Genomic DNA, 27,791 nt, shown 5'->3' with positions numbered 1-27,791 from the left:
AACAATCATCTTGACGGTTTTCTTAAGTGATGTCCAAAACATCATAAGCAAGAAGTGTACATATGATTGTACGGTCCATGTTAGAGATGCGTACCAGTCCTAAAAAGGATCGATCTTTTTTCACAAAAAAAACCGGGCTAAGGAAAGACCAGGTCCCAACTAGTCCCTAGCCTTAAATTTAAGACCAAATCCCAACCAGTCTTTTTGGGATTTAAGAAAGCTAACAAATACTTGTATAAACCAAATTGACCAAGATGACCACCCCAAGTTCAAGCTATATTAAGGTTCAATCCAATTCAAGTGCTCTCCCAGGGCCACTGAGGTTTGCACAAACCGGTACCGACCCCCATGGTTATAGAAGAAAAAAAGGACAAGTGTGCAACACCCGTCTCGAGTTTCCAATGGGGTCGCTATTAAAAAGTAGTCGACGCTACAAAACTTTGCGGAAAAAGAAGGTTAAGGTGCTTATTTGTGGAGTCAAAATGGGTTTGTAATAGCTAGAAGATTATGACATTATTCATACAACATATGAGCATGTATGATGATCATTGAGTTCAAATCCCGCCCCCTTACCGATATGGATTCAAGCGCAGAATCTCAAGGTTACCCGTAAGAATAAGCACCAACCTCGTGGATAACAGTATGCTGTTAACTAGCCAATAGGGCCAATGTAAATATCAACCAGTTGAAGCTGCCTTCAACTCTAAAGTTGGCTGTAAATCAGACAAGTTTAAGGTGAGAAAACTAATCCATACACAACAAACAATCTTTCCTTGCATTTATTGCTCCAAATATCAATAACTAATTACCAAGACCAAGCCTGTTAAAAATAGTATTTTATTTCAAGGGTTGTGTTCCGATGAGAAGGAGAGTTAAGGTGAGAAGCGTAAGAAAAGATCTCCCACCCTTGGATGCACATTAGGATGACATGCACCAGATCAATCTCCGTATCAAGCGTAACTCATGGGTGGATTTGAGATTAAAGGTGATAAGGGTCCAGATCCCTTCTCACGCTTCTCACCTTAAATCTCCTCACACGATCCTTCGCCTTTGTTTCAAATTGCAAGTAAGATTAATAATATTTTGCCTCTTATTAAGAAAATTACGAAGTCCAAATTACATATGAGAAATAGATGCATATGGTCATGGACACAGTCTTACCTTGGTTTAAATGACCTGCGGATGGAGTCGGAGGCGGAGAAGAGGTTGATTTGTTCATAAATCCGATATTAAGGTCCTTACAATCCAATCCAAGTGAACCTAGCATTAAATACCAAGGCTCGATTCAGAACCAGTTGCACTCGACGAGACTTGTTCAAGCAACAAAACCTCAAACTCATACGTAATATCTACCCCAAGGAGTAGAGTTTGAACACCTCAACATGTGAAGAAAAAGGACAGAATTCGAAAGACATTTGGAATTGTGGACTTACATTCTTTAAAGCAGGGAGAAAAAGTTAAGTTGAGAAGGTTATGGTAACCCTCACTACATTCGCATTTGTGGGTGAAGAGGGATGTGGACTCGCATTTTCCTCCTCCACAATCGGTCCAGCGACACACTAGAAAAGCAAGCACTTAATGACAACAAAGCACAAACCTTAATTAATGACTAGTGATGAAATTTAAAAGTTGTATACCAACCATCAAAGATTGATTCATTCCCTCGGTTCTCCTTTTCTTGAACAGGGGATGCTGCTTGCGAACATGAATAATTGAGTGTGCCTGCAATGAAAAATGATCACTTAGGAGCGATAAAATGGTTCAAATCTTTGACATTAAACTAAATAATACCAAAGATGTTGCTATGTATATTTATGAGCCGTGGTTATGTAACCTATGGTTGACATAGTAAGAACCGAGAGCAACTTTCCTCCTAAATGCTTGACATAGTAAGAACTGGTCCTTTGACCATAGAGGAAAATACGGAAGAATAACAAGATAAATACCAATCTACTTCATAGATAGAGGCTTGCTTAGTTTGGCGTATTGTTTGTTGCCCTTTTTACTGTTTTCTAGTCACAACTCTTTTAAAAAAAAAACACCTTGTAATTTACCTTTTTGGTCCCAAGTTCAATTTCTTCCAACTTCTTTGACAAACCTTCTATAGCACTCGGGTCTTTGGCGACAAGGACATTTGGAATTTCATATGATACTAAAGTGGATCCCGCTCTAATAGCTCCGAATAAATTAAATACGTGCACTAAGATACGAAGGATTCTTATTCCACAACAACGAAAGCACTTTTTCACTCTTTTAGAGGTTGGTAAACAAGGATCGGTTTTTTTGCAAGGTACGGAATGTATCGTCAAAAAATTGACAAATTGGCTCTATATCCAACGAATGGAACTTTCTTCACGATAACCTTTTTGCAAGCACTTTTTTCGCAAGCTTGAGGTATTCATAGAAACAACCCCTCCTTTTTGTGGTAATGAACATGTCTCCGTACATCCCACCCACTACCATACTTCCGAGTGGGACCTATCAAGTGTGTTTAGTTTGGTTTATAGGTTAATACAAGTGTTTGACTATTAGTTAAATGTCTTACGTAGCAACAAAATGGAAGAATTTCATGGACAAAAAGCAATGTGTTCAATTATTTCTAAAGATGATAACGGGTATGGATAAGTTAGCTTGAAACTTTGCCATATACTTCCTAGTCCCTCCGCACCAAAATAAGTGTCTACAGTTGAAATAAAACACAACTTTAGACATGTAATAATTAGTTAACCAAATGACAACTTTACCCTTATTTAGTTCTCTCACTTCATATCTCTCGAGTATTTATGTATTAATTAAGGGTAAATGTGAGAATTTAGTTATCTATTTTTGAAAGTAGACACTTATTTTGTGACAAGCATAGATAGAAATTCGGACACCTATTTTGGGACGGAGAGAGTAAGAAATAGCTAGAATTTTATATTTGGCATCCTCCCAAAATAAAAATTAATGTAACTTCATGTGTGAAGCAGATTAGCATAACAGATTTTTGTTTGATTCATGTCCAGAGATCTTTACAGATAAAAATAAATCACACTAGTAGCCTACAGCCTACTCCAAGGAAGACAACAAAAGATATTTCAGTAATGATGATTTCCACTTTACCTTCAAATCTTTAAACCTTACATGCATCAATGACAGAACTACAAGTTTGGTATACAATTAAGATCTCAATAATATTCCAGAATCACCGAGATTTTGTCACAAATTCAATAAAGTTTATGCTTACATACCAATAGCTCACTTGTACAAAATAGGGTGACAAAAGGTCCTTAGGACATCTGCAAATATCGTATCTTACTTGAAAGTGCAAATACAAAAAAGTCCACTTGAGAGCTTCTTATGAACGAAATTTATCTGATACCAATAGCTAACTTTGTCAAAGGAGCATTATACGTATGTAATTTCATCTCCATCCCACAAAAAGTATAATCCTTGACTCGATACATATATAATAAAAGTTCACTATGAGTCAAATATCTAAAATACCCTTGTATATTGATAAGAAAAGGTGACCATGCAGATTAAAGTCAAATAGCAACAATAATTTTAATGATGCAGTAGCAAAATAAGTAGGTTTAATTTTAAAGTTTTCCAGAAGGGGAAACACTGGTGTTTTCATAGCTCAACTTCATGCATCGAAGATTTCTAAACTTAAAAATCAAGGATGTACAGGTTCATGCATGTACCATAGGCAATATCCCACCGAGTATGCGATATGTTGTTCAATTTAATGCTCCCACAAAGATGCTAAAGCATAAGAAATTGCCAGACGGGTATAAGATGATATGAAAACATATAAAACAAGAGGCCGAAGTGTCCAAGAGCAAAAGAAGCTCAAGTGCTAAATTCAAAACCTCAAGAGAGAAAGCAAGCAAGATGCCTGAATGCTAAGAAAGACAAGACCTAAATGCTAAGATAACAATGAAGACCTAGAAGCTTAAGTTCCAAAGAAATTTCTAAATGCTTGGGGGTTCAAATGTAACAGGGCACACAAGCCATGACCGTATAACAAGCCTAAGCTCCAAACATATTTTTAAATGCTTAGGAGTTCAAATGTAAAAAAAACAACACCAGCCATGACCCTATAAAACCCACATATAACCTATGTTGTTACAGCGATCAAAAATTGAAATAGCGGTCAAGACCGTGATTTGATATAGCGGTTATCGTGATAGTAAAGCGGTGGTATAACGGTCCACATATAGCGGTTCATGTAATCATTACAAGTATATATAATGTTGGAAGACAATGTTGTTGTGAAGAGAAGATGCAAAATATAGACTGGAATAGAAAAGATGTGAGAGGAATAGCGAGTTTACACACCAATATTGCAAATGAAAATCAGCCCCCTACCTTGTAATCCCTAATCGACTTCTCTAAATGCTTTAAAAGGCCAACTTAAAGCCCAACTCCTAATTGTGGTTTTCACATCGCTATTGCAAGTCAAAATTGCGGCCCAATTGCGGTGATTAGCGCCGCTATTAGCGGAACCGCTATTTCCTCTAGGACTGCTAACCGCTATAGCACCACAATTAACAGCATAGCATATAACATGCCTATTGAGTATTCATTAGGCATATAAAAGGTTTCAGGAATTTTTATATAAAATATGAGGCAAAAATCACAGAAAAGTACAAGACACTTGGCAAGACATGGACATAAGAGACTTAAAGAGTACGGAATATTGAGAATAAAATTCAAAACCTAAAGTTGAGATGGCAACTAACAATTTGCCAAGTACAGATAGCGAACCTGATTCTTCTTTAGTACTATATAGTTTAAAACTTGTTGTCATGGAACAGCAGAGCTTAGAAAATTTTCCTTTTGCTTTTTTGTTCTTTAATATTTTGTTTAAGGTTTTCCGTTGATATTTCTATATAGACAACAATTTTTCTCTTATCAAAATAGTAAAAAACCCTGTCTACATTTCTATCCTCCAATGCAGTTCCATGATATACTTCTCCTATCAAATGTTCCTACCCTTCCATGTACCAAGACAGTTCATATATATTCAAGAAGTTTTAGACTTACAATTGGGGATGACGCAAGGGAGAAACTTCAAATGGTGATCATCATCAGAAGTAGATAGTTGCTTCCACCCAGGTGAGCATTCACATTCATATGGGATAGTGCTATTATCTGAAGGCTTGCAAACTCCCTTACCACATTTCACGTCATCGCACACATCTTCTGCACAATTTACACCCAAAAAAGAAGAAAAAGGCAAGATTTCTTAAGTTAAAACTTGTATTTCAACATACAGCATAGATATGAATTCTGAATCATTCACAGAAAAATATATGCATCATAGATAATGTGGTAACTTAACTTGCATGTTTTTTTCTGGATTATATAACTGTACAAAAATAATTTATCAATAACATAACTGTAGGCTCGTAAGTTGTCCATCTTTCATCTAAAGTACACAAAATTAAATTCAAATTTTGGAGGAGTTTTGAGGAATCATATATGATAAGAAGGTCGTTACATGTAAACTAACACATTAACCTTCATCTATTGGCCATTTAGATTTGCAGATGACACCTTAATTGGACCAAAAAAAAAAAATTAGTTGATATAATTGTGAGAATTGAAGTATGCGATTGATAAATCTTTTCTGTAATTAGATTTGCAAAACAATCTTTTTGTCAATTTTGTCAAAAGTATGCTCGCTACATTTATTTTATAATTAGCACTATGAATGTTATTGGTGATAAATTACTAACAATATCATCATTAATTGTGTATCTGCAAAGTACTAGGTTGAGTTGCGAATATCCAAATGGATCTTAGTTTATTGAACCGACAGAATGCCATATAAATCATGTTTCACACATCCCATGAAAAATTCATTTCTGGAAGACATGAAAACTTTTATCTTATAACTACCTATCATCATACTACACAAACAGCCACACATAAATTGATAGATTGAATGGTATCAAACAGTTTCTTCAAATGGAGAAGTATTTTCTTTCTTTGGAAATCATCCTATTGGGATCATCAATCAAACATCTAAACGTATAAAAAGTAATCTTACATAACAAAAGAACAAGACAATCTTGCAGAGTAGAAGCAATATCACCAATAATCATAAAGATAACAATCAGCGAATAAGTAAACCCATGCTGAAATTCTGCCATAAAAAGGGAACTTCACGTTTTTCTCAAGTATATAATATACACCTCAAATACTCAACCACACTGGTTAGAACCCTTAGACCTCCTGGACTCTACCCTTTACCCGGATACCATTGGGCCAATAATCCTTTATTCCTTTGGCAAAACTTCACATTTTCATGGACATTTTGTAGCAATTTCCATGGGAAAACAGAGTAATAAAAAAGAGTCCACTTCTGGTTCCGGAGTTTCAACTCGGTACTCATTCAAATTCAAAATCAGATCCAGACATCCAGTTACTTTTAGAGTTTATAATTCCAAAACGTCATTATTTCAATAGCTTTTCAAGAGCTTCATTGTGTTACAAATGTTTATCAATTTTAGGGTTTAAGCATCTTTCAAATTCAAAATCAGATCCAGACATTCAGTTACTTTTAGAGTTTATAGTTCCAAAACGTCATTATTTCAACAGCTTTTCAAGAATTTCACTGTGTTGCAAATGTTTATCAATTTTAGGGTTTTAAGCATTTCCAATTCGAGACTGAAAAAGTAAAAAAAAGAAATAAATGAATCGAAAATTAAACAAACCAAAGATCGGCGAGAGAATCGGAGCAAGAACATCAACGGCTGTTGTAACGATACTCCACGGCTGCAAAACAAGAAAGAGGGAAAATAGAAGAGCGATTGAAACAGCCATTTTTCAGAATCAAAAACATAAAATTACAGTAATGGAGAAGAAGAATTACAAGTAGAAAGATGAAGCAGTTGGATGCTACAATTAATGAAGTGAGCTTGAAAGGCGAACCACGTGGTTGAACGTTAACAATTGTTAACTGGAGTCGTTGGAAGTTGGACTTTGTATTCAGTTATCTGCTACCGCCATAACTGCAGATTACCATTATTCTTCTACCTACGTAATCAAAGGTGCAAATGCCTCTAAAATTGATATCGTGTTTTGGTATTATTATATTTTTTAACAAAATTGTTTATTAATTTATTATAACTTAAAATCGTTTAATTTTTTTTTAAAAAAACTCTTTATTATCGGTTTTGTACCGATATAAGTTATTTATCTTAACACTCAAAAATGCTTATTACCGATGTCATACTTGAATAAGTTAATAAGTTATTTTTATAAGCAACCTCAAACACCCCCTGAGTCAAATAACCAATCTACCAATCCAAATTGGTCTGCTAAGCTAAACCACAAAATCTTCTACAGAATCGACTCACATCCATAATAGTACGAACATGTCACATGTCAGCACCCGATCACCGAATAACATAAAATACGTAAAAACTCAAAGTAAAAAACAAGGGTTTTGATCACGTCCTGGCATATAACATATCCGCAATATTGCAGATGTATCATTACAGATTTAGACCGATTCTTGAAAAAATAAGTGTTGTTTAACCAAGTTCGCAAATTACGAACTTGAATATTATGGATACAATAACATTTGGGTCAACCAGGGAGAGCAATGGCTAGGAGACCAATTTAGATGACTAAAAATGTTATTTTAGTCAATTTCACCAAATTAAACTCTAAATACTATTTTTATTTTGAAAATACTCATTTATGTTTGTCTCAAAATAATTATTCACTTTCAAAAATTGATAACTAAATTTCCAATCTAACCATTCGGATTGTGTCTTACTGGTTAGATCTCAGAACGCTGCAATAGGAATCTCATCTTTCCAGCGTTCGAATCAATACGCTGCAAAATTTCTTGTGATCATGATGGTTTACATGTAACAACTCCATATCATTCATGGTCACTCAGGTATTAGTCGATACGCATTAACTAGCCCTAATTATAATTAAATTTGTCATTTGATTAACAAAAAATTCATTCAAAATTAAGCATCCCCAACGCGTTTTTTTATAATTTTTTTAAAATACAAAACCAAAAGTTAAGATTTTTAAAAAGAAAATGGCGCTTCCACCAGATATATATAAAAATTTTGTTGTATTTTATTTGACATAAAAAGACAAAAATACATATTTTATTTTATATATATATATATATATATATATATATATATTTATAGGTGGAGGTTCAAACGAGAATATCTACATTTTACGAGAACGCAAGAACACTCTTATCACATGTGATAATACGCATGTGAGGATCTGGTGGTATGTGAAGACGTGTTCTACGACTTAGGCCGTGCCAAAAGTTGTATGAGTTTATGATTTAGCATAATATGTGATGGTCTTGATGAATTATAGTATCATATAAACAACACCCTTACCAAATGTGATAATACATGTGAGGGAGTTTAGTTGTGTAAAGGCGACTTGGCCCGTAACCAAAATTGCGAAAATCGTCCGCGTCACTGATTTAGTATTACTTACATATATATCATATGTGATGAAATAATAGTATCACATGTGATTGTCTGTTATAAAATGATGTTTTCATATTCTCGTAAAATGAAGGTGTTATCATTTGAACCATTCTCATATTTTATATATATATATATATATATATATGTATAAATTAAAAAAAAATATAGAAATATGGTGAATCGTTTTATTTAATTGCAAAAGGAATGGCGTGCATGTAAAGAGCATAAATGAAAAGCAGCCATGAGCAATGAAAGCCGCTTACATTTGACCGTTTTATTTCCTATTTTTCTAAAATAAATAAATGTATTCTTAAATTTGTTGAAAAATTAGGATTAGAAAGAGGGTAAATGATACTTAGAATCTAGATTGTTTGAAAATCGTGTAAGTTTACTTTTTGAATTGATATTTCGACCTTATGTCTAGGTATCACAAAATTCAATCTAAAATAATTCTTAAGAACAGTTTCGAATTTAGTATAAAAACGAAAGCCAAAATTACTGGAGAATATTTTGAATGTTCAGATTTTGCAGCAGCCCCAAAACTGATGTATATCTCGTATATATACCTATTCCATTCAAAAAATGGATAAGATTAACATAAATGACGGTTTTTGATAAGTTAGAATCAATTACAGATGGTTATATCCGTTAATAGATAAGATCATGAGTTTGTTAAACGTGCAGTTCCAGAAATCTGAAAATACATGTCCAGAGATAATCTAAAGATAGGACTAAGACCAACCAAAGATAGGACTATCTCTAGACTTAACGTGTTCAGAGATTGAAGCTCTAAGTCTGGATACAGTTGATTTTACTATGTCTTAATACCACATGATCGAACCTCAAAATTGATAAAAAAAAATGAAGTATCTTGTAAGTGTCTGATCACGTTTTTCCACTACATTCCGAGTCCAAAATTAAGTGGAGGTTTTAAGGCGCTACCCCTTGAATCTTGTAAGGGATGCTGCCCCCTTGACTTCTGCCTTTTCTTCGTATCTGAAGTCAAACTCGCCTTATATACAAGTGTGCACCATGCACCACCTAACTTGTATTAGATCACAGTTTGAAAACCATTGGCACTCGTGTTAATTCCAGTTACACTTAAACAGTCGATGAAACCTAAATCACCAACAGTCCTATTTTAGTGTAACCCATGAATTCACACAATAAGTTGAACAAACCAAACTTGCACATAAATGAAAATGTTGAGTCGTTTGAATTTTTCATATTAGTATTTTACACGTTCTAAATATTCGAGAATCATGGTGTCCTAAGGATTGAACTTATTAACCCATTTGAATACCTGATATATAAAATACATACAAGTTTCTATACTCATCTAGTAAAATAAAACATGACCCAATGATAAAGTCGTGTGTCCTAATCCTCTCATGATTGTACAAAAGGTCAAGTCCCGAACCTTTTGAAATGCGGCTACACTTCACAATCATATATGTAATTCCTTGAATTCATGTACCTACAATACACATTATCAAAGAAATTATTAAGAAGATAAACTTCAGCCTAGCCTATTGTAGGACTGAACACATACCTGGGATGATACTAATTGTGTTCCAATCTACAAGTGTGAGTTATCCACATTGAATTCAACTTCTAATGTCATAATAGAAGGGAACTGGGTGTCTCACCATTATACATTTAGATGGACTTTAGTCCTATCCCAATTGCATATTTGTGTACTAAGTCTCTTGCTAGACCTTTACTCAAATGATCTGCCAAGTTTTGTCGTGTTCTAACAAACTTAGCTGATATTACACCATTCATGATTAATTCTCTAATCATGTTATGTCTAACACCAAATTGTCTAGACTTGCCATTGTAAACTTGGCTATAAGCCTTAGCCAAAGTGGCAGCACTATCACAATGAATAGAAATAGATGCAATCGACTTTGACCATAATGAAATATCATAAATCAAATCCTTTAGAGCAACAAACTCATATTCCATTGTTGAGTTTGTAATGCAAGTTTGCTTCTTGGATGCCCAAGAGATGGCACCTCCCCCAAGCAAGAATATCCAACCACTAGTAGAGGAGTGATCCTCCATGTTGGATATCTAACTTGCATCTGAATAACCTTCTAGAACCGAAGGGTACCCTAAATAACTCAAACTATAATTCATGGTTCCTTTAAGATACTTGAATACTATTAACATTTTATTGTTTACTCGGTTACTGACTTTAATTACTTACTTGTGTCACTCACTTATTGGTTACGGGTGAACATCTCATAGCAACCCAAAGACTCTAACTCAATAATCAGTAACCCTAGTTTCTTTCTCTTCTCAACGCATGCCTCCACTTCTAGGTTCGTATTAAACTATTTGGACAACATGTTATGCTAATGAATTTGTAACTGTAACTTCAATTTTTGAGATGTTAGTACAAAACCGTACCAACATATACCAACCGGAAAAAGATGGTACCAAGTAGAGTTGGTTGGTGCACTTTGCATACCAATTATAAATAGTTGGTACATGGTATTGATAAAAAAAAATATGGTACCATATCATGTTTACCCCTAATTTTATTAGTCCAAAAGTTAATATTTAAGCAAAAAAAATCAGTGTTCTTTAAGAAACTCAAAAATGTGTTTATTTGGAGCAAATCCAATGTCTTATCAATTAAGCTGTCTATAATCATATATTTGATATAATTAAGTTTTTATGATCATATTACAAAACTAATGTAATGATATGATTATGATAATATAAAAACATAATTAACAAGTTTTTTTTATTTGAATACATAATTTTTTAAAATATACATAAAATTACAATGATATGTATACTTACACAGATATTTAAAGTATAAACAAGACAGACACTTAACCCCTTACTTTTTTTTGATTCATTGGTTTCAATGAATTAATGTAGATGATACATCATTTTGATGACATGACTAAAATAAAAAAAGAACTTATTTCAAATTATTTTTAATGATTTTCACTTTTTCATTGCTATGAGTTAAAAGAACATTTAACTTTTTTTTTTTAATTAAATAACGTACAACTTAAATATTCTAGAGTAATATATTTTTTAAATTTGAATATGGTATATTATTTTCGAGATAAAACTATTTCGTTTGTCTAAAACGGTAACACTTTTTATTTTATTTTCTTTAATTTTTTAAAATGTTAGCAAGATAAATTGTGATCTACATTTTTTTAATATTATTGTATTAATGAATAATTTAAAAATAACTTTTTTTCTTACCGGAACCCAACCCCCATTAACACAATAGGTTGCAACCACTTTTAGACAACTTGGAGCAAATACACCATTAAGACTCGTAAAAACACTTCATTATGTCGGGACGGTAGAGCAGGTGCCCGTACATCCAAGACTAATGCGATGGCCGACAAGTGTGCACAAACACGTAACGAGTACAAAAATGAGTTTATTGACTACTGATTATACAAAAATACAAGCATCAAAACAACATGATGAGATTTTATTAACTAAATCACCCAAAAAAGAAAGAAAAAAAAAGCTCACTTTGATTGAGGTTCAGCAGTTGGTTTCAACTGAGAAGGAGGAGGAGGGCAACACACCAAGCAACCAGCAAACAACCTCTCATCCATCCATACAATCCACAGTGGCTTAAATTTCAAAATCTATTTACACATCAATCAAAACTCGATGATCGGCTCCATCTTCCTCGGAGGTAATCCTCGATCGAGATGCTGTCCTCGATGCTGCTGCTCATGGAAAGAGACGAGTCTTCGATATCAAGCAACGCAAGGTTAAGATGTGACCTTAGATTCGATTGAGAAAACCCTTCCTCTTCTTCTTCCGCTATGTTGCTAATATGTAGTCTAGCATCGGACCCACCTGTAGAATCGACTTCTAGCCTTGCCCACTTTGTCACCTCGACGTCACCTCCAAGCAATTTCAAAATCTGCATTTATTAACGACATCGATTCAACTTCTAAAGAAAGAATAACAAATTATATGCAAGGACGACAGGGGTCATGTAATAATCCAAGGGTCTTCGTAGAAACAATTGAGGGCAGAGGTCAGGTATGCATACATCCCCACACCCCCTTCTACGGGTGGGATATACTGGGCTTGTGTTAGAAACGGGCATTCTTCTGTTAGATAGAGGTGTTCCTAAATCTGCCAGAATGTCATGTATTTAAAATGTCAGAAGGTTATTCTCCTAAATAACCCGCCTTTCAACTAGTTGGTTCAAAGATGTCAGATACCATTATTTATTTCAAAAATTGAATCTCAAGATCATCTACTATCACCTCAAGGGACACTCGTCGCTATTCATACCAACCATTGGTGACTTCCGAGCCTAAAGTAACATACTAGCTCAACAACATTCGATTGAACTAGAACCAATAATTAGATGCCAATCACTAAGGAGTTATATGGCATCGCAATTCATAAACCAATGATTTTGATTTATAATCGTTAAGAACAAGACTCACAGTGGTCATTTGGGGGCGAGCACGTGGTGCACGTCTAATACACAGCGTAGAAGCAAGAGCCATCCTCTCCATCTGGTCGAAATCATAGTCATCGCCCAAGCTTGGGTCCAACAATCGTGCAAATTTCCCACTACTCAGAATCGGCTTTGCCTGAACAACACACGTCTATTAGCATATAGGAGAATTGACAAACCAACAGACTCAAGTTACAGACAGAGTTGGCCCATAAATCAGGGCCACCGGGGATTTTCCTAGCTGTTATCTTCAGGGCCCATGGGGTTAGTGGAGGTGTGTGCAAGCAGGCCCAAACACCCACAGTTACCAAAAAGAAAAGAAGCTACATACCCACATAACCAGGCTCTCTTCACCCTTCGGATATCCACTGGTTATTGGTTTCCTTCTTGTAAGAAGCTCAAGAAGCACCACTCCAAATGCATAGACGTCAATTTTCTCGGTAACTTTCCCATGCATAAAATACTCGGGAGCCAAGTAACTGCATCGTGTAATTAAAAACGTAAGCAGCTTTCATTTTCGTATGATCAGAAAAGAGTAGCCTTGTTGAAAGTTGAAGTTAAAGATACAAACCCAAATGTGCCGGCAACATCGGTACAGGTTATATGCAATCCGGTAGGTGTAGCCCATTTAGCCAGTCCGAAATCTGAGAGCTGAAATAAGCAAACCAGTATGATCTCAAGTTATTATAACCATAAATAAATACAACTTATGGTTGTGAATAAACCAAGCCAAACCAAACCAAACCAAACGAACTCGGTATATCCCACCTGTAGGGGGGTTGGGAGGGTAAGATGTAGGCATGCCTGGTCTCTATCCCAAAGGGTAGAGCGGCTGTTTCCGTTATTGTTGTAAATGTTTAAATGAATACCTGTGGCTCAAAATCATCGGAGAGCAAGATATTTGATGATTTAACATCCCTGTGGATAACGTGTTTATCACAATTATTGTGTAGATATACAAGTGCCTTAGCTACACCCACAGCAACCTTGTATCGTTCATTCCATCCAAATACCGTATCCTTCTTATGGCCTGATTTAATGGAGAATGCAATGAGTAAAAGTACCACGAAAATAGAATATGAACATGTAAATAACACGAAAACGAGCATACCATGCAAATTATCTTCGAGACTTCCTCTTGATAGAAGATCATAAACCAAAAGGAGTTTGCTGTCTTCAAAACAGAACCCGAAAAGGGAAATGATGTTTTCGTGATGTAAAGCAGTAATAATCTCGATTTCTAACACGAATTCTTTCAGTACATCCTCGGACGTCTTCAAGATTTTAACAGCAAGTTCCCTGCCATCAGGAAGACAACCTTTGTACACCTCACTGTTCCCTCCTCTGCCAATCATATTCTCTGAAAATTGGATCAAATAATTGCTTAAGAAAACCGTAAAATTCATGACTATACAAGCGAATAAACACAATGAAAACATTGAATGGTACACACCAGGCTTGAAGTTCATTGTTGCTGCTACAAGTTCTTGATATCTAAACAATCTACAACTACCCGAGTATTTTTCATGAAGACCCTCTAGTTCTTCTGGTAAGCATATTGACTCACCACTCAACGGAGAACCTGAATCAGATTGAATTTCGTCACCATGAACAAGAACAATTGCTCCATTTTCACCATTTAGTTCCAAAGATCTATCTTTTTCCTTATCAACGATATCATCACTCAGATCTGAGTTTGTAATTTGTAACAGGTTTCTAGTGGGCAGCCTCATAGCCCACTGAACCACAGAGATTTGACGAACAGGTGATCTATCCTGGGAAAGTCTATTCGAAGAAATGGCTCTACGAAGCAGCGGCCAACCAGGTCTTACGTCTCTTGAACTCGATGAAGCTTCGAGCTTCTTTACAGGTACAAGAGCCATGAAGCTTTCATCATCTTCACCGGTCTCCTCAAGAACACAAGCAGTAGTTGGGAGAACCGAATCCGGTGAACATATTGAACAATTATATTTCATACCATTTGCCATGCAATCAGATTTGGTTTTTACCAAAGCTAACTCCAATTTCTTGCAATCATTTTGATTGCATTTGTCATCCACATTTCCATTATTTGGTAACTTGGGATTAAAAGTCAGTGACCTATGAATCACACTTAACAATCGGTTTTTATGATGATCTGCAAAATACCGAGACAACAAATCAAAGACCGCACGAAAATTCCCACAAATTATAATCATATTAGCGCCGGTGTTTTTCAAGTGTTCTTCAAATTACCCATAAAAGCAAACAAAAATTAGGATCTATATGTTAGCAGCTTAATGGAACTCGCAACTTATTCAGTCAGCTATACACTACTGTTTTGGTAGTGGCTTAATATAAAAAGTGGCTTATTCAATAAGCTTCCGCTTATGCAGAAAACTAAGCTTTTTCTAGACCTGCTCTTCTCAACAAAAAAATAAAAAAATAAGTTTCTCCATCTATGAAGAAGCCCTCTCAAACAAAAATCTTCCCGGTCTATACAAACGGATTAATCCATGCAGACAACTGTATCACTTAATGGAAAGCCAACCAAATACTAGGAGTATGTTTACCTTTTTCACCGACATTGGATGGTGATGAACGGGAGTCCCTATGAAACACAATTTTGCCATTATTAACAGCAATTATTGAACAATTCTTGGAAAGTTTTCTAGCACAGTATTTTGCTACAGAAGATGATGATTTAATGGCATGATGAGTTATTGCAGTCCCAACTATAACCTCATTGGCACCGTACGATTTCGCTTCTCGTACAAGAATTTTTCGAGCTGAATTACCTCTGCAGATCTTTAACTTAAGATCCACCTGCAAATCCATAAAACAGAATTTTAATTTCATCATTATTCCATTGAATGAGCTTAATTACACCCATAAATTTCTTACAGAAAATTGAAATGGAATCAAGAATTGACCTGTTTGAGGTTACAAAATCCTTCGTAAACAGCGAGAATGGAGTCAAAGGCTTTCACAAGAGATAGCAATGAAGACTTCCCATCAGGATCCACTATTTCTTCACACAAACAAAAACCCAAACCCCAATTTCATCAGAAAATTATCAAACGCTAAACCTACAACCTAATTTACACCCATTATCATCTTACAACAAAAATAATCAAAATTATTACTCTTACCATTGTTGGTTAGAACATGAAGAGCGATAACACGATCACCAGGATGAGCTGCTTTTACCAAAGCCCATGTGAGTAACTCTCTGCTTGGTGAATCCAATTTCACCCCGACCACAACCGTCCGACCTCCATCGACATTCCGGTCTTTATACTCTCCGGCGAGCTCAGACTGTGTCATCCTCACCGGAATCTCACTATTACTGCTGTTTTTCTACAGATTTCTAGGCAATTTAACTATAATTCTTCTGCCAAACATCGGGTGCTCATCTGGGGATTATGGAATCTAGAGAGAGAGAGAGAGAACCAAATGTGTGGTTTATTGGGGGGTCTATTGAAGGGGATGAAGAGAGCTTTAAGCTGCAACTAGTGGGTCCCACCCAGTTCCATTTTTTATTCTTTAAAAATGATTTTAACATTAAACAAATTAAATGAATTAAATAGAAATCTAAAAAAGTGTGTGGCTACAAAAACAAAATTATAAAAAATGTTTTTCATATGATTCCAACTTTACCAATAAGCCAATAAATACATAGAAATATGAGTAAGTTACATTTTTGGTCCTTGAGGTATTATTGAAAATTTGAAATCGTCTGTATGTTTCAATAAGTTTCAAAAGAGTCACTAATTGGCTCTGAAACAGGTTATCTATCCTAACGACATTAACGAAGAGTTTGTTAAGTAAAGTCATTTTAGTATTTTTACCCTCATCTTTACAACTTTATTGTTATTTTAATTTTTGTTCAAGTTGAAGTTTTAACTCAACATGGACGAGCCGATTACTTATGTGTATTAATATTAGATCTTTGACCCATAGATGAACATATTCAAAATACGACTTGAGTGATGCAAAGAAGTTTGAAAAAAAAACTTCAACAATCACATAAAGATATGGGTTTTTGTAAAACTTTCACTAAGATTAAGTTGTCGGTCGAGTTGGAGTGTCATAGAGATGTGTGAATCTCTCCATGCCGACGGAACTTAGATTTTCGAGATCTACTTAGTAAGGTTGGCAAACCGGAGGTTAGCAGTTGTGGCCACTTTATATGACAGGACCGTAGCCACATTCCAACACGATTTATTTTCGAGAGAAAGAAATCGTGAAGGGTTATTTTGTGGCTGGTTCTTTAACCATATGAAAAAAATTTGCAATCATACCCGCTTTTTATTACCTATTGTTCGTGAAAATCTCAGATTCTTAGTAAGACCAATTCCTATGGATATGATCATGGTACTATACCATTATATTACTTGAAAGCAAACATAGTGACAGTGTGCCCTTGAACAGTGATAACTCTCAAAGTCGAGAGTTATTTGTCGTTGAATACTCATATTTTATGTCATTTTATGTACCCATTTTACTTCTTATCTCCCTCTTTTGGTCTAAAATATTTTTAAGAGGTGATAAAATATGAAGGATTTAATTATTTTTTCTAAAATCGTCACCAGTGGATTGTAGCCACGATCTAGCCACTATGTGCAATTTTGAGACATATTTGGATAAGATTTCAAAGTGTTATTTCTGGTTACATGAAGCTTTTAAAGATGAAAGAAAGTGGAGTTTTCATATGAATAGAAGGGAAAGGGCCTTTTTGTCCAAGAGGTTGTGTGAAGCTTAATTGGAGCTGTTGATCATCTCTCTCACTGATTTGATGATGATCCATTTTTTACCTTACGAAGTATAGTATTTATGTTATTTAGTTTCAGCGATCGTCACTGAGTCTGTTCAGTGATCGTTGAACATGTATTGTAACTCCTTCAGAGACTCTTATACTTCAAGAGAACAAAACTCACACCACAGATACTTTAGCAATGTCGAAGATAGAAACTGAAGATTAGAGATTAGCGCGTTCATGATCTGAAGCGGCATTCAATAATTACAAACTCGTCTAATTATGCGTGAAGTATGCACAAGTTTCAACGAATGCTGAAGAGACTCTCCAGCGTCATCTCAACATTCAACAATCAAATGAAGCTTGCCATGCACGATTGTTTTTGTCTTGTCCTCCCTCACATAAAGGACAAAGCCATACATTTTCTAGAGTATAGTACAATACAGATCCATTCTGCTGACTCTATAGTGCTTACCTACTCTACGAATAGAGAACTGCTCATATATAGCCAAAATGACTATTTACTATAGCAAAAGACAAGCTTTCCTCCAAAAGCTTGACATGTGTTTTCTACCTTCTGAATTGCATTTAATGCAATGGGTATAAATAGTTGAATACTCTTCTCTCAGTTATCAATCTTCCTTACTACTAACTTACCCAAAGAAGTTACTTCTCTCTCTACTCTTTGTTTAAGAGAAAGAATCACTTTGAACAAGTGAAGAGCACTTTGATTCTTATCTTTATTCCTTGTAGCAAATATTTTCTCTTTGCTATTTGTAATTGTGTGAACCTTAGATTGTTTATATAGGTTCTTTACCTTATCTCTTCTGCAAACAATTTGTAACATTTGTATGATCTTTCTTTATCAATATATAATTTTTAAAAGTAAAAGTTTCTGTGTTTGTATTCATCCCCACTTCTACAAACAAGTGGTATTAGAGCAACATTTTCTTTTTGTGTTGTTTTATTGGTATTTTCTTCTCTGTTCTTCTTTAGATAATTTATTCCTTACAAATGGCTTTGCAAAACACAACACTTGCTTTCACGACAATGGGTCTCTTGCCAAACCTCCCCCTTTCATTAGAGATAACTTTAGTCTCTGGAAGAATCTGATGTCTTTATTCTTGGAAGGTATGGATCCTGAGATTCCATACTATATAGGAAATGGACCTTATGTTCCATATGCTATCCCTCCAGCAGTTCTTGCAACTGCTACGACTGCCGAGATTCCTAAGTGGCAGATTCCAAAGCTCTCTCATTAATGAAGTGATGAAGACAAGAAGAAGATGACTTTAGACACTCGTGCGAGGTTTATAATAGTCATGTCTCTTCCTGACGAGGTATATCACTCACTGATGAAGCTGAATACCTCTAAATCCACGTGGGAGACTCTATGTGTTCAATATGAAGGTACTACTAAAGTACAAGAATCGAGGAAGATTAATTTAATAAGACAATATGAAAGCTTTTTCTGTGGAAAGAATGAATCTTTGTCTGAAGTACATCAACGTTTTAATTGTCTTCTAATTAATTTAAGGACCGTTGGAAGAGAATATTCCAACTCTGAGACTGACAAAATTTATTGAATGCTTGCCAGAATCGTGGGATCAATATACCATGTGTCATAAGATGTCCAAGGACATCATTCTCTCTCTTAATTCTCTTTATGGGATATTACTCAATCATGAGCAGTCCCGTTAGATGAAGAAGAATCTTATTAAAGACTCTAGAGAAATGAAAAGCTCTCTATTAGCTTTGATATCTGAAAGCCCTTCAGCTGATCCTTCTTTTTCTTCTATTCTTTCTAATTCTTCTATTTCTATATAAATCCTCTTTCGTCGTCACCCTCCCCCATTGCCGATGAAATCCCATCCTTCCTTTCCTACACCACCATCCTCTCTCCTAACCAATAATCACCACTTCCCCACCATCTGTTTTCCCCCCTCTCTTCTCACATACTCACCCTCTCAAGCCCTACAAACTCCTCCTATGCCCATCAAGAACACCAAAAAATTTATCGCCTTCGTCTTCACCATCAGACACCACTACCACCAACCCCATCTAAAACCTAAAATTGATCATTTCCATTGGAAAACCCCTGGTTCCATCGATGTCATGAATCAGATACATTAATGTTCACAAACCTTCATCTTTTTTCTTCCTTGTATGCGACGTCAAAACCCCCGCCACAATGTAAATCAATTTCTTGTTCTCTGTGTATGTATAACGTCGAATTCAGTTTTAGATTTAGAGGTTTGATTTTGTGGTTACAATTTAGGTTTTATGATTTGTTGTTGATGTTAAGTGGGAGAAGATGAAGATTTCAACATTAAAGGTTCACTAGCGGTTCTTGCCAAAGGAGGTTGGTTTCGTCAAAGTAGTCAATTTCATCAGAGTATGCAGTTTCATCGGATTTTTATGGTAACAATAATGATAATAATAATAAAATAAGAAAAAAAATAGTGAATTCATACTTAACAAAACTCTACACGATCGTTAGAGCAAATGACTAAATCTGTTAAGAAAAAAACATTTGCCACCATATATTCTATGTAATAAATGTAACCTAAAGACCATTTTTATAAAATGAATCCATATATCACACCTTTGTTGAAGTCCTACTTGTTATATTTTTCAATTTTGGCCTTTTTTTTTTTTTTAACTTTATATAATTTGAATTCTATAAACATTAAAAAACATGTTAATTGAATATAAAATACATACACAAGAACAAAAATATGTATTCATGTGGTTATTTTTATTTATTTATAGTATTATTTATTTTATATATTAAAAAATAAAGGAATTGATGCCAAGAAATGTGTAGGTGGTGGGCTTATTTTCCTTATTTTGACTTGTATTCAAAGTCAATTTTATTATCCTCCCTCTTTTATAATGATATTCTTTTTGCTTCTAAAACATATAGCTTATCTAATAGAACAAATAAGTTGACACTTAATTAATTAATTAATTAATTTTAATACAATTTGACATATAATTTATGGTGTAAGTAATTGGATATTGTAAAAAATGATGCAAAATACCATTTACACGTTTCTTTTTTAAATAATATATAGTTGAAGGACAAAATGGTCCAAATTTTGTTACTCATATTTTGCTTTCATGTCTAGATTTTAGTGATCCAAAGCAAGATGTGTTGTAATTGATATTGTTAAACACAAAATTTCATTTCCTTATAATTGATAGTAGCAAGACTCTGGGTCAAATATCTAATATTAATACACACAAATGATCTGCTCGTCTATGTTGAGTTAAAGTTTCAACTTGAGTGACCAAACTGAAAAGTTATCAAAAAGTGGTAACACTCAAGTGGTATATACTACCTCTTAAGTTTGGCTTACACCCACACCCAATGGGAGGTTTTAGCTCATGCTCCAAACCCAATTCTACTCAAAACTTTATTATTAGAGAACACCAAAACATAGGGTAAGTTCCATTATACCGAAGCCATAAACCATGAATACTCTCCAAACCCAAAACAATACAGAGAGTGGATAATACAATCCCTAAAAATAATACCTTTCGGCGATGGGAGAGATTCGTTTTCGTCGAATGTGGCCGAACAAAAAATAGACCATGTAAACACGTTATCGAACTGCACCTCAGGTTCATTGACTTTAGTGAACACCAATACAAGTGTCACCTCAAGCCCTCAATTACCTTTAATGTCTACTCCATCGAGTTTCACAAGCCATAAATGTATGTAGATCACACTACTTCGAGCGTCACCTTAAGAATACCGAATCTTAGTGCCCATCCGTTCTCTAGTTGAGTTCGGACCTTAAGGTTTCCATTCTACCTTTATTGTCTACTTAGTAGCATTCAAAATAAGAACCTCAAACTTCCTACTTGATATATGGTGCATCTAACCCTCATGCATAAGGATTAAAGCATCTAAATCACAATATTCACGGTCTAGGAGTCTGACTCATAAGAGTTCATCTCCGTAATACTGAGACGACCACAATGCCTACTAGAGCATTGGTCACAAAGTATGGACATCAAGACTCCTCACTTATCAAACAAGACTGATTCATATACCTATGGATCCAATGCATTACAATCTAAGTTACATGACTCCAAATGAATGACCAACACACTCAAAACATGTGATTCTCAAATAAAAATACAATTAAGGGATATAATGTCCAAAGCTCAACATAGAGCAAATTAGACTAGAGAAAGGTCCCCAAAACTCAAATGATCCAAATCAACTCAATGACTCCACACTTATTTGACTACTCAAATAAAAGCAAACATAAACAATAAAATGCATTTGACCCATGTTTATGCAAACACATGCTCTAAAAGTATGATTAACTCAAAATCCGTCATTTGCATTTCCAAATAACATATACTATTTATATTTCCAAAATGATTCATAACATAAAAAATGCATTTTCCAAGTGGTTTATAAACCACAATAGACTAGGAGTGTATTTTTATCTAATAATGTCCATTTATAAAATAAATCAACGAAAGGACATATTCTTAGGATTTATTTATCATAATGTCCTAAAACCCATATACAAATATTTTCCAATATTTATAAAATCAAATATGCCTAAAGATGGAAATCTCATCAAATAATCAACAGATTTGATAAATATCAATAAAGACACTTCAATACATCTAAATGAACATCTTTGGCTTATACATAATTTCCACAAAGAAACTTGAATTCACCTTCCTAGGTTAGGTTAAAACTAGTTTTTGAACCCAAACTTTAGCTCCCATTGAAGAATATTCCACCATCTTCAAGTCATCTCCAACAAAGATCTATGGCTTCCAAATCAACCACTCCATTTGAACACCAAACCTTTCGTTTCATGTCCTCCAAGCATCATCCATAAGGAACTTAAAATCCCCAAGTAAATCCATTCTTAAATGTTCCATCGTACTCCAAAATTGAGCCTCAAGATCTCAAGAACTCGAACTTAGACAGAAAATGGTGGAGGAAAAGTATTGTGGTGAGAATATGAGAAACCCTAGTGCAGGTTATCGCATGGCTAAACCTACATGAAAAGTCATTTTTAACCCAAAACAAACCCTAATGTGGGTTTATGTGCAGCTAAACATGCGTGTTAACCCTCTTGGATATACAACTAGCATGTAAATCCACCCGGATATACAAATCATGCATAAACCCACCCATGCATACAAATCACACGGTTCTACCAACCCACGTATCATTCAGATTAATAAAGTTCAGGTTGTTACACTGTCGATCCTGATTAGACATGAACCAAACCGATTAAAGCTACTTATAGAGAATGAATCACCTTTCAGGTGATTAGGTAACCCTTAATTCCATTTGTATGTTTGCGTAAGAATTCCTTGGTGGTTTCGGGATCCAACTTACTTTGACTTGTAACATGAATATACACATGAGAACCAAATACAAATATGTATTCAAAAAAGATATTGCCTTACCCCTCCAAGTTTCATCCATAATATTTCCCCCAATGGCAAGACAAGGCAACCGATTCATAATGTCTACAGTAGTGTGAAGTGCTTTTGTCCCATTTTTTAGGGAAATCATATATAACCAATATATATCAAACATTATATAGAAGTCCTATTCATCTGCTTGACGACTCGATTCGATTGTGGATCTATAGGTGTAGCTTAGTGTTGGTAGATATCTCTACTTGAACAAAAGTCTTTAAAGGTATCACTAATGTATGCACCACCATTGTTAGATCCTTAGCATCTTTAGCTTTCTACTAGTATCGACTTCAACAAGTGCTAACAAAGTTGTAAATGCATCAAACATCTTATTTTAACTTACTCACATACACCTAATGTTTATGCAAGAAATATTCAATAAGTGTAGCACAATATTTACACCTCTATCGAGGGACTATGTCAAAGATGGTCCCTAAACGTCTATATGAACATAATTGATGATCCCTTTTGTGTTGTGTTTTCCAACCCCCAAAGAAACCCATATCTGTTTACCCAAACATATTCTAAACAGAAATCCAGACTCATAAGCGTATCAACTACAATGAGTTTCCACTTGCGTAACATCTCCAAATTCTTCTCTGAAGTGTGCCCTAATCTGAGATGCCCTAAATGAGTAATATCTAAAATTTTCTAACTATTCATGGCACGCGTTAGAACTGATCATCTCACCTACCACATGAAATAAATTGTTTTTAGCTTGTTCACCTTTCATAACCATGAATTTCCTCGGTAGACACACAAACTTCCATTCTCCATCTAAATCTTGCAGCCAAGTTTGGATTTTGTCTAACAGATATCAAGGAATGAGTCATAGATAATACATGTTTAAAATTTAACAAAGTTCAGATATTACCATCAAACATGATTATGACATAATCGATACCCCAAGTGACACATAATATATTGTCCCCATATAAATGTTGTTACCCTCGAACTCCTCAAAAGTAATGAAACAATTTTAAAACGTGTCATATGGCACGAAGCCATTGTCATGTTCGGTTGTAATTGTTATAGAGTCTACTTTGTTCTTGTGTTTTCTATTTCAAGCTGAGACAATCTCTAACCTAATGACCTAGTTTGTGATAATAATTGAAATTTCCCTATTGTTTAGATTTCCCGCAATAACCAGGTCTACGAGATTGGGAGCGGCCATGGCTTATTCCCATGTTTTGTTGATTGTCATGGTCTATTTTAGTAAATGGATTTTGATGGCTGTGGTTGTTTTCCATTTGCCGGTTACCGATTTTCATCTAAATTCTATGATCTTAACAAATCATCCTTGCTATCACTTTAAATAAAAAATGGAATCTTTTCCATAAATAAAACTATTAGTGATATGGGAATATTGCTCAGAATATGAATACAACAAAATCAAAGCGAGTGCCTCGTCATTTTGGGTAAAATAGAATATGTTGCATTCAAATTCGTAGTAGTATTTTCAAATTCATTCATATGAACCCGAATGGTCATACCCTCCTTTATTTTAAAGAATAAGGTCGTCCTCATCAATGACGGTTGGTTAGTGAAAGTTTTCTTGAGATACAGATGCTCAATTCTCTACCAAATCCCTAAGGATGTCTTTTCATAAACGATTTTAGAGATCACATTTGGACCCATGGCCATCAAGGTAGTGAAAGCCAAAGCCTCCATTTTCTTAGCCTCTAAAATAGACATATCTGCATCTTTTGCTTCAGTTCCAAAGACTACAGGGTGAACATCATTTTTTTTCTAAATGCTACAAATGTAGTGAACTACCATTTACCAAAATCACCATAGCTATTCCATTACTCTATTTAATCTTGACTCCTACCAAATTAAAAGTACCCTTTTTTTAATAAACCACAATGCAAACCAACTCAATACAACAAATGCAGATAAACAAGATCTAAATACTGTGTATTGTTGTGTAATCAGATATACCGATCCACAAGAACATATAAAACAATATTAATCAAATATACAAGTGCATATTAGCAACACGTAAATCGAGACATCAATATTTAACTTTTTTCCAATATCGTGGTGATAGTGTACGTTAGAAGATAGACCGATATATTATTGACCAGAAGGATCACAACATGTTTACAAAGATATTTGAATCTCAAATTAGTTAAAATAAAAAAAACATACAAAGTCTCCTAATCTGGTAAGTAAGCAAATATGCAAGGTTTCTAAATGAGGGAGTGAATCACCAAACAGCTTAATTAAAGGTCTAAGCCTTTTATGTTGCCAAGTATTCATGCCATTTCTGATGCGATCAAAGTTATCCTAAATTAAAAGGTCGCCCATGTTGGTTTGTGAGGCATAAGCTCAACGCCCATGTGAACCGCATGAGGGCCACCGCTCCTGTGTGTTGGGACTCCTGCTGCCTAGAGACCCGCCCGGTCGATAAGCCGCCTATTTTCACTGAAACATCGTGTGATGTGGATTAGGCCCGTGCGACATAGGGTATACGAAACATAGTCTGGTCGTATTTTCAGCCCTGAACTTTATTCACTTGTACTCCAAGGTTTATGAGTTGTACAACATTAATAAACCAAGTTTTAACACAAACCACCATCATGGCCTTACTAAACCAATTCATTTACGTACATTTTATGTATATCATACAAAAAAACACACAGACAACATTAATAAAAATCACCCCTAACCCACATTTTAATTTTGAATGATTGATACAACAATTTTTAACGGCCCTATAAAACTACGGAACTGAAATAAATTTGTGTGATATCAAACCGTTTTTTTAGAGTCAAACTAGGGTAATATTATTACAAATAAACTAAAATTCACCTCAAGATTTGTTCGATGAACAATTATGTACACAAGATATGTCCCTAACCATGCAGAATGAATCAAGATGAGACCATATAAAAACTTGTCATCACAATCATGCTAAGTAAAATTGTTTATTAGGGACTTTAATATAGCATGACACACATGACTCAAGTTAGATGTGCCAATTTTTGGTCTTTTATTGATTTAGTCATCACATTTCAGTTTTTAAATATTTGGTTCATTTTATTTTCAATTTTTTTGCTAATTTTCAAAAGGGTGTTCTTGTCTTTTGCCTAAACATATGGATATATGATCTTTAATTAAGAAAAAAATGAAATATAACAATAGAAAAATATAAATCATCAACATGGTGTAACTTCACTTTTTGTAAAGATGAGCTATGTTATATTTTTTCCCCAAATTGCTACACCAAAACTTGGATATTAGAAGATTTCATAAGACATATTTTTCAAAAATTGTCAGAAAAAAAGTTAATTAGATGATCTGCTTTTGAGTTCTCCGATATCCAATTTGATCTTAATAACTTGTTGTTTTATAAGAATAAAACGTGTTATATTGAACATACCACTTCTGTTGTAGTGGTTGATGATTAGACGAATCTCACTTTGAGTTTGAGGGAACAACGGGGGAACTTGCTTAATAGTTCCTTGAGCTTATGCAAAACCTTCTTTTTTGTTGATGCAAAAAAGAATACAAAGTACTTTCTAAAGGATGGGGGGAATATCATTAACGTTGATGACTCTCAAGTCAAGTCTAAGAAGGGATATCTTTATTTGACATGTTTGTCAACTCATCGACAAAATTATTAGTAGTAGATTCTTCTTTTAGTGGTACTACAACAAAACCGGGTTTCTGAGATGTCAAAACTGTCTAAGTGTTTTAATAGACTGTTTTATAGGACTTTAGTATGTATGACCAAACAATTATTTGTCATATGTAAAAGTGTTTCAATAAGTTTATATGACACTTTTAGATGTCTTCACAAGGCTTTAAGACATTTTGAAATAAAGTGTCTTATTATATTTTTATAGAACAGTTTTGAAAAGTGTCATATAAACACATTTTATAGGGCATTTGTGTTTATAAGACAACTTTGAAAATAATGTCATATAGTTTTTTATGTAACACTTTATTTCAAAATTGTTCTGAAAAACTTGTTAAGACGTCCAAAAATGTATTGTAAACTTATTGTAAACATAAGTCCTATGAAATAGCAGACATTTGGACAATTCTTTCATCCTATAAACTCGATTTTATTGTCGTATGAGGATACTTTGTTACTTAAATTGGATACGCGAATTAAACATTCTTCTTTGTCCAATTAGGTTTCCTATCACTCTATTCTAAAATTCAAAGTACTCTATTAGGATGGATTTTACTATGAGTGGTGAATTTTAAACCCATGGCATCTGATGTGTGTTGTTATTTACATTGCTACAACATCATTTTTCCATATTTTCCCCTTGTTTTTACTTTTAAAACAGTGTACTTGAATCTTTTGTTTATTATTTTGGCTACAAGTTTCTAAACAATTTTTCAAGTGTCTAAACTTTTGGCACCAAGTCTTTAGAATACAATCAAAGTTGTGGAAATTCTTTCTCTTGCTCTTGGTTATTAAATCGATTTCTACAACATTTCGTCTAATGGCTTTCTTTTACTTGTTATCATTTACTTGCTTTCATCTAATCGCTTTCAGTTACTTGCTTTCCTTTAGTCGCTTTCATTTAATGCTTTCTTCTTTAAATATGCAAGCAAACCAAGCGATGATAGGCTAACCCCTTAGCTTGGGTGTAAAGGGAAGTTAAGACCCGAAACTACATGA

At 34.5% G+C, this 27,791-nt stretch overlaps 2 protein-coding genes across 4 annotated transcripts; both read right to left on the bottom strand.

Moving 5' to 3' along the window:
* Nucleotides 1–376: 376 nt before the first annotated feature.
* On the bottom strand, nt 377–6,985 carry LOC112510834 (protein jagged-1-like; the record flags this gene model as incomplete). The annotated part of the gene is made up of 7 exons (XM_025116184.1): nt 377–713; nt 1,162–1,260; nt 1,434–1,559; nt 1,642–1,722; nt 5,032–5,190; nt 6,708–6,768; nt 6,866–6,985. Coding segments are annotated over 7 exons (711 nt in total), but the record flags the coding sequence as incomplete, so codon positions are not given.
* Nucleotides 6,986–11,869: 4,884 nt separating this feature from the next.
* On the bottom strand, nt 11,870–16,322 carry LOC112511720 (probable receptor-like serine/threonine-protein kinase At5g57670). Of its 3 annotated transcripts, none has more exons than XM_025117436.1 (10): nt 16,074–16,322; nt 15,855–15,952; nt 15,495–15,747; nt 14,396–15,079; nt 14,054–14,302; nt 13,812–13,972; nt 13,514–13,593; nt 13,274–13,421; nt 12,929–13,078; nt 11,870–12,390 (listed from the first exon to the last, which is right to left on the bottom strand). In XM_025117436.1, the coding sequence occupies exons 1-10, from the start codon at nt 16,246–16,248 to the stop codon at nt 12,118–12,120; spliced, it is 2,271 nt and encodes a 756-aa protein (XP_024973204.1). In that variant the 5' UTR covers nt 16,249–16,322; the 3' UTR covers nt 11,870–12,117. The 3 variants fall into 3 exon arrangements, with proteins under 3 accessions (XP_024973204.1, XP_024973205.1, XP_024973206.1); XM_025117437.1 differs by having other exon boundaries at nt 14,396–14,524; XM_025117438.1 differs by lacking the exon at nt 14,396–15,079.
* Nucleotides 16,323–27,791: the final 11,469 nt, after the last annotated feature.

The sequence above is a fragment of the Cynara cardunculus genome (assembly GCF_001531365.2).
Source record: "Cynara cardunculus var. scolymus isolate 2C chromosome LG 4, CcrdV1, whole genome shotgun sequence".
NCBI classification, from domain to species: domain Eukaryota; kingdom Viridiplantae; phylum Streptophyta; class Magnoliopsida; order Asterales; family Asteraceae; genus Cynara; species Cynara cardunculus.
This window is presented reverse-complemented; position numbering and strand designations above follow the sequence as displayed.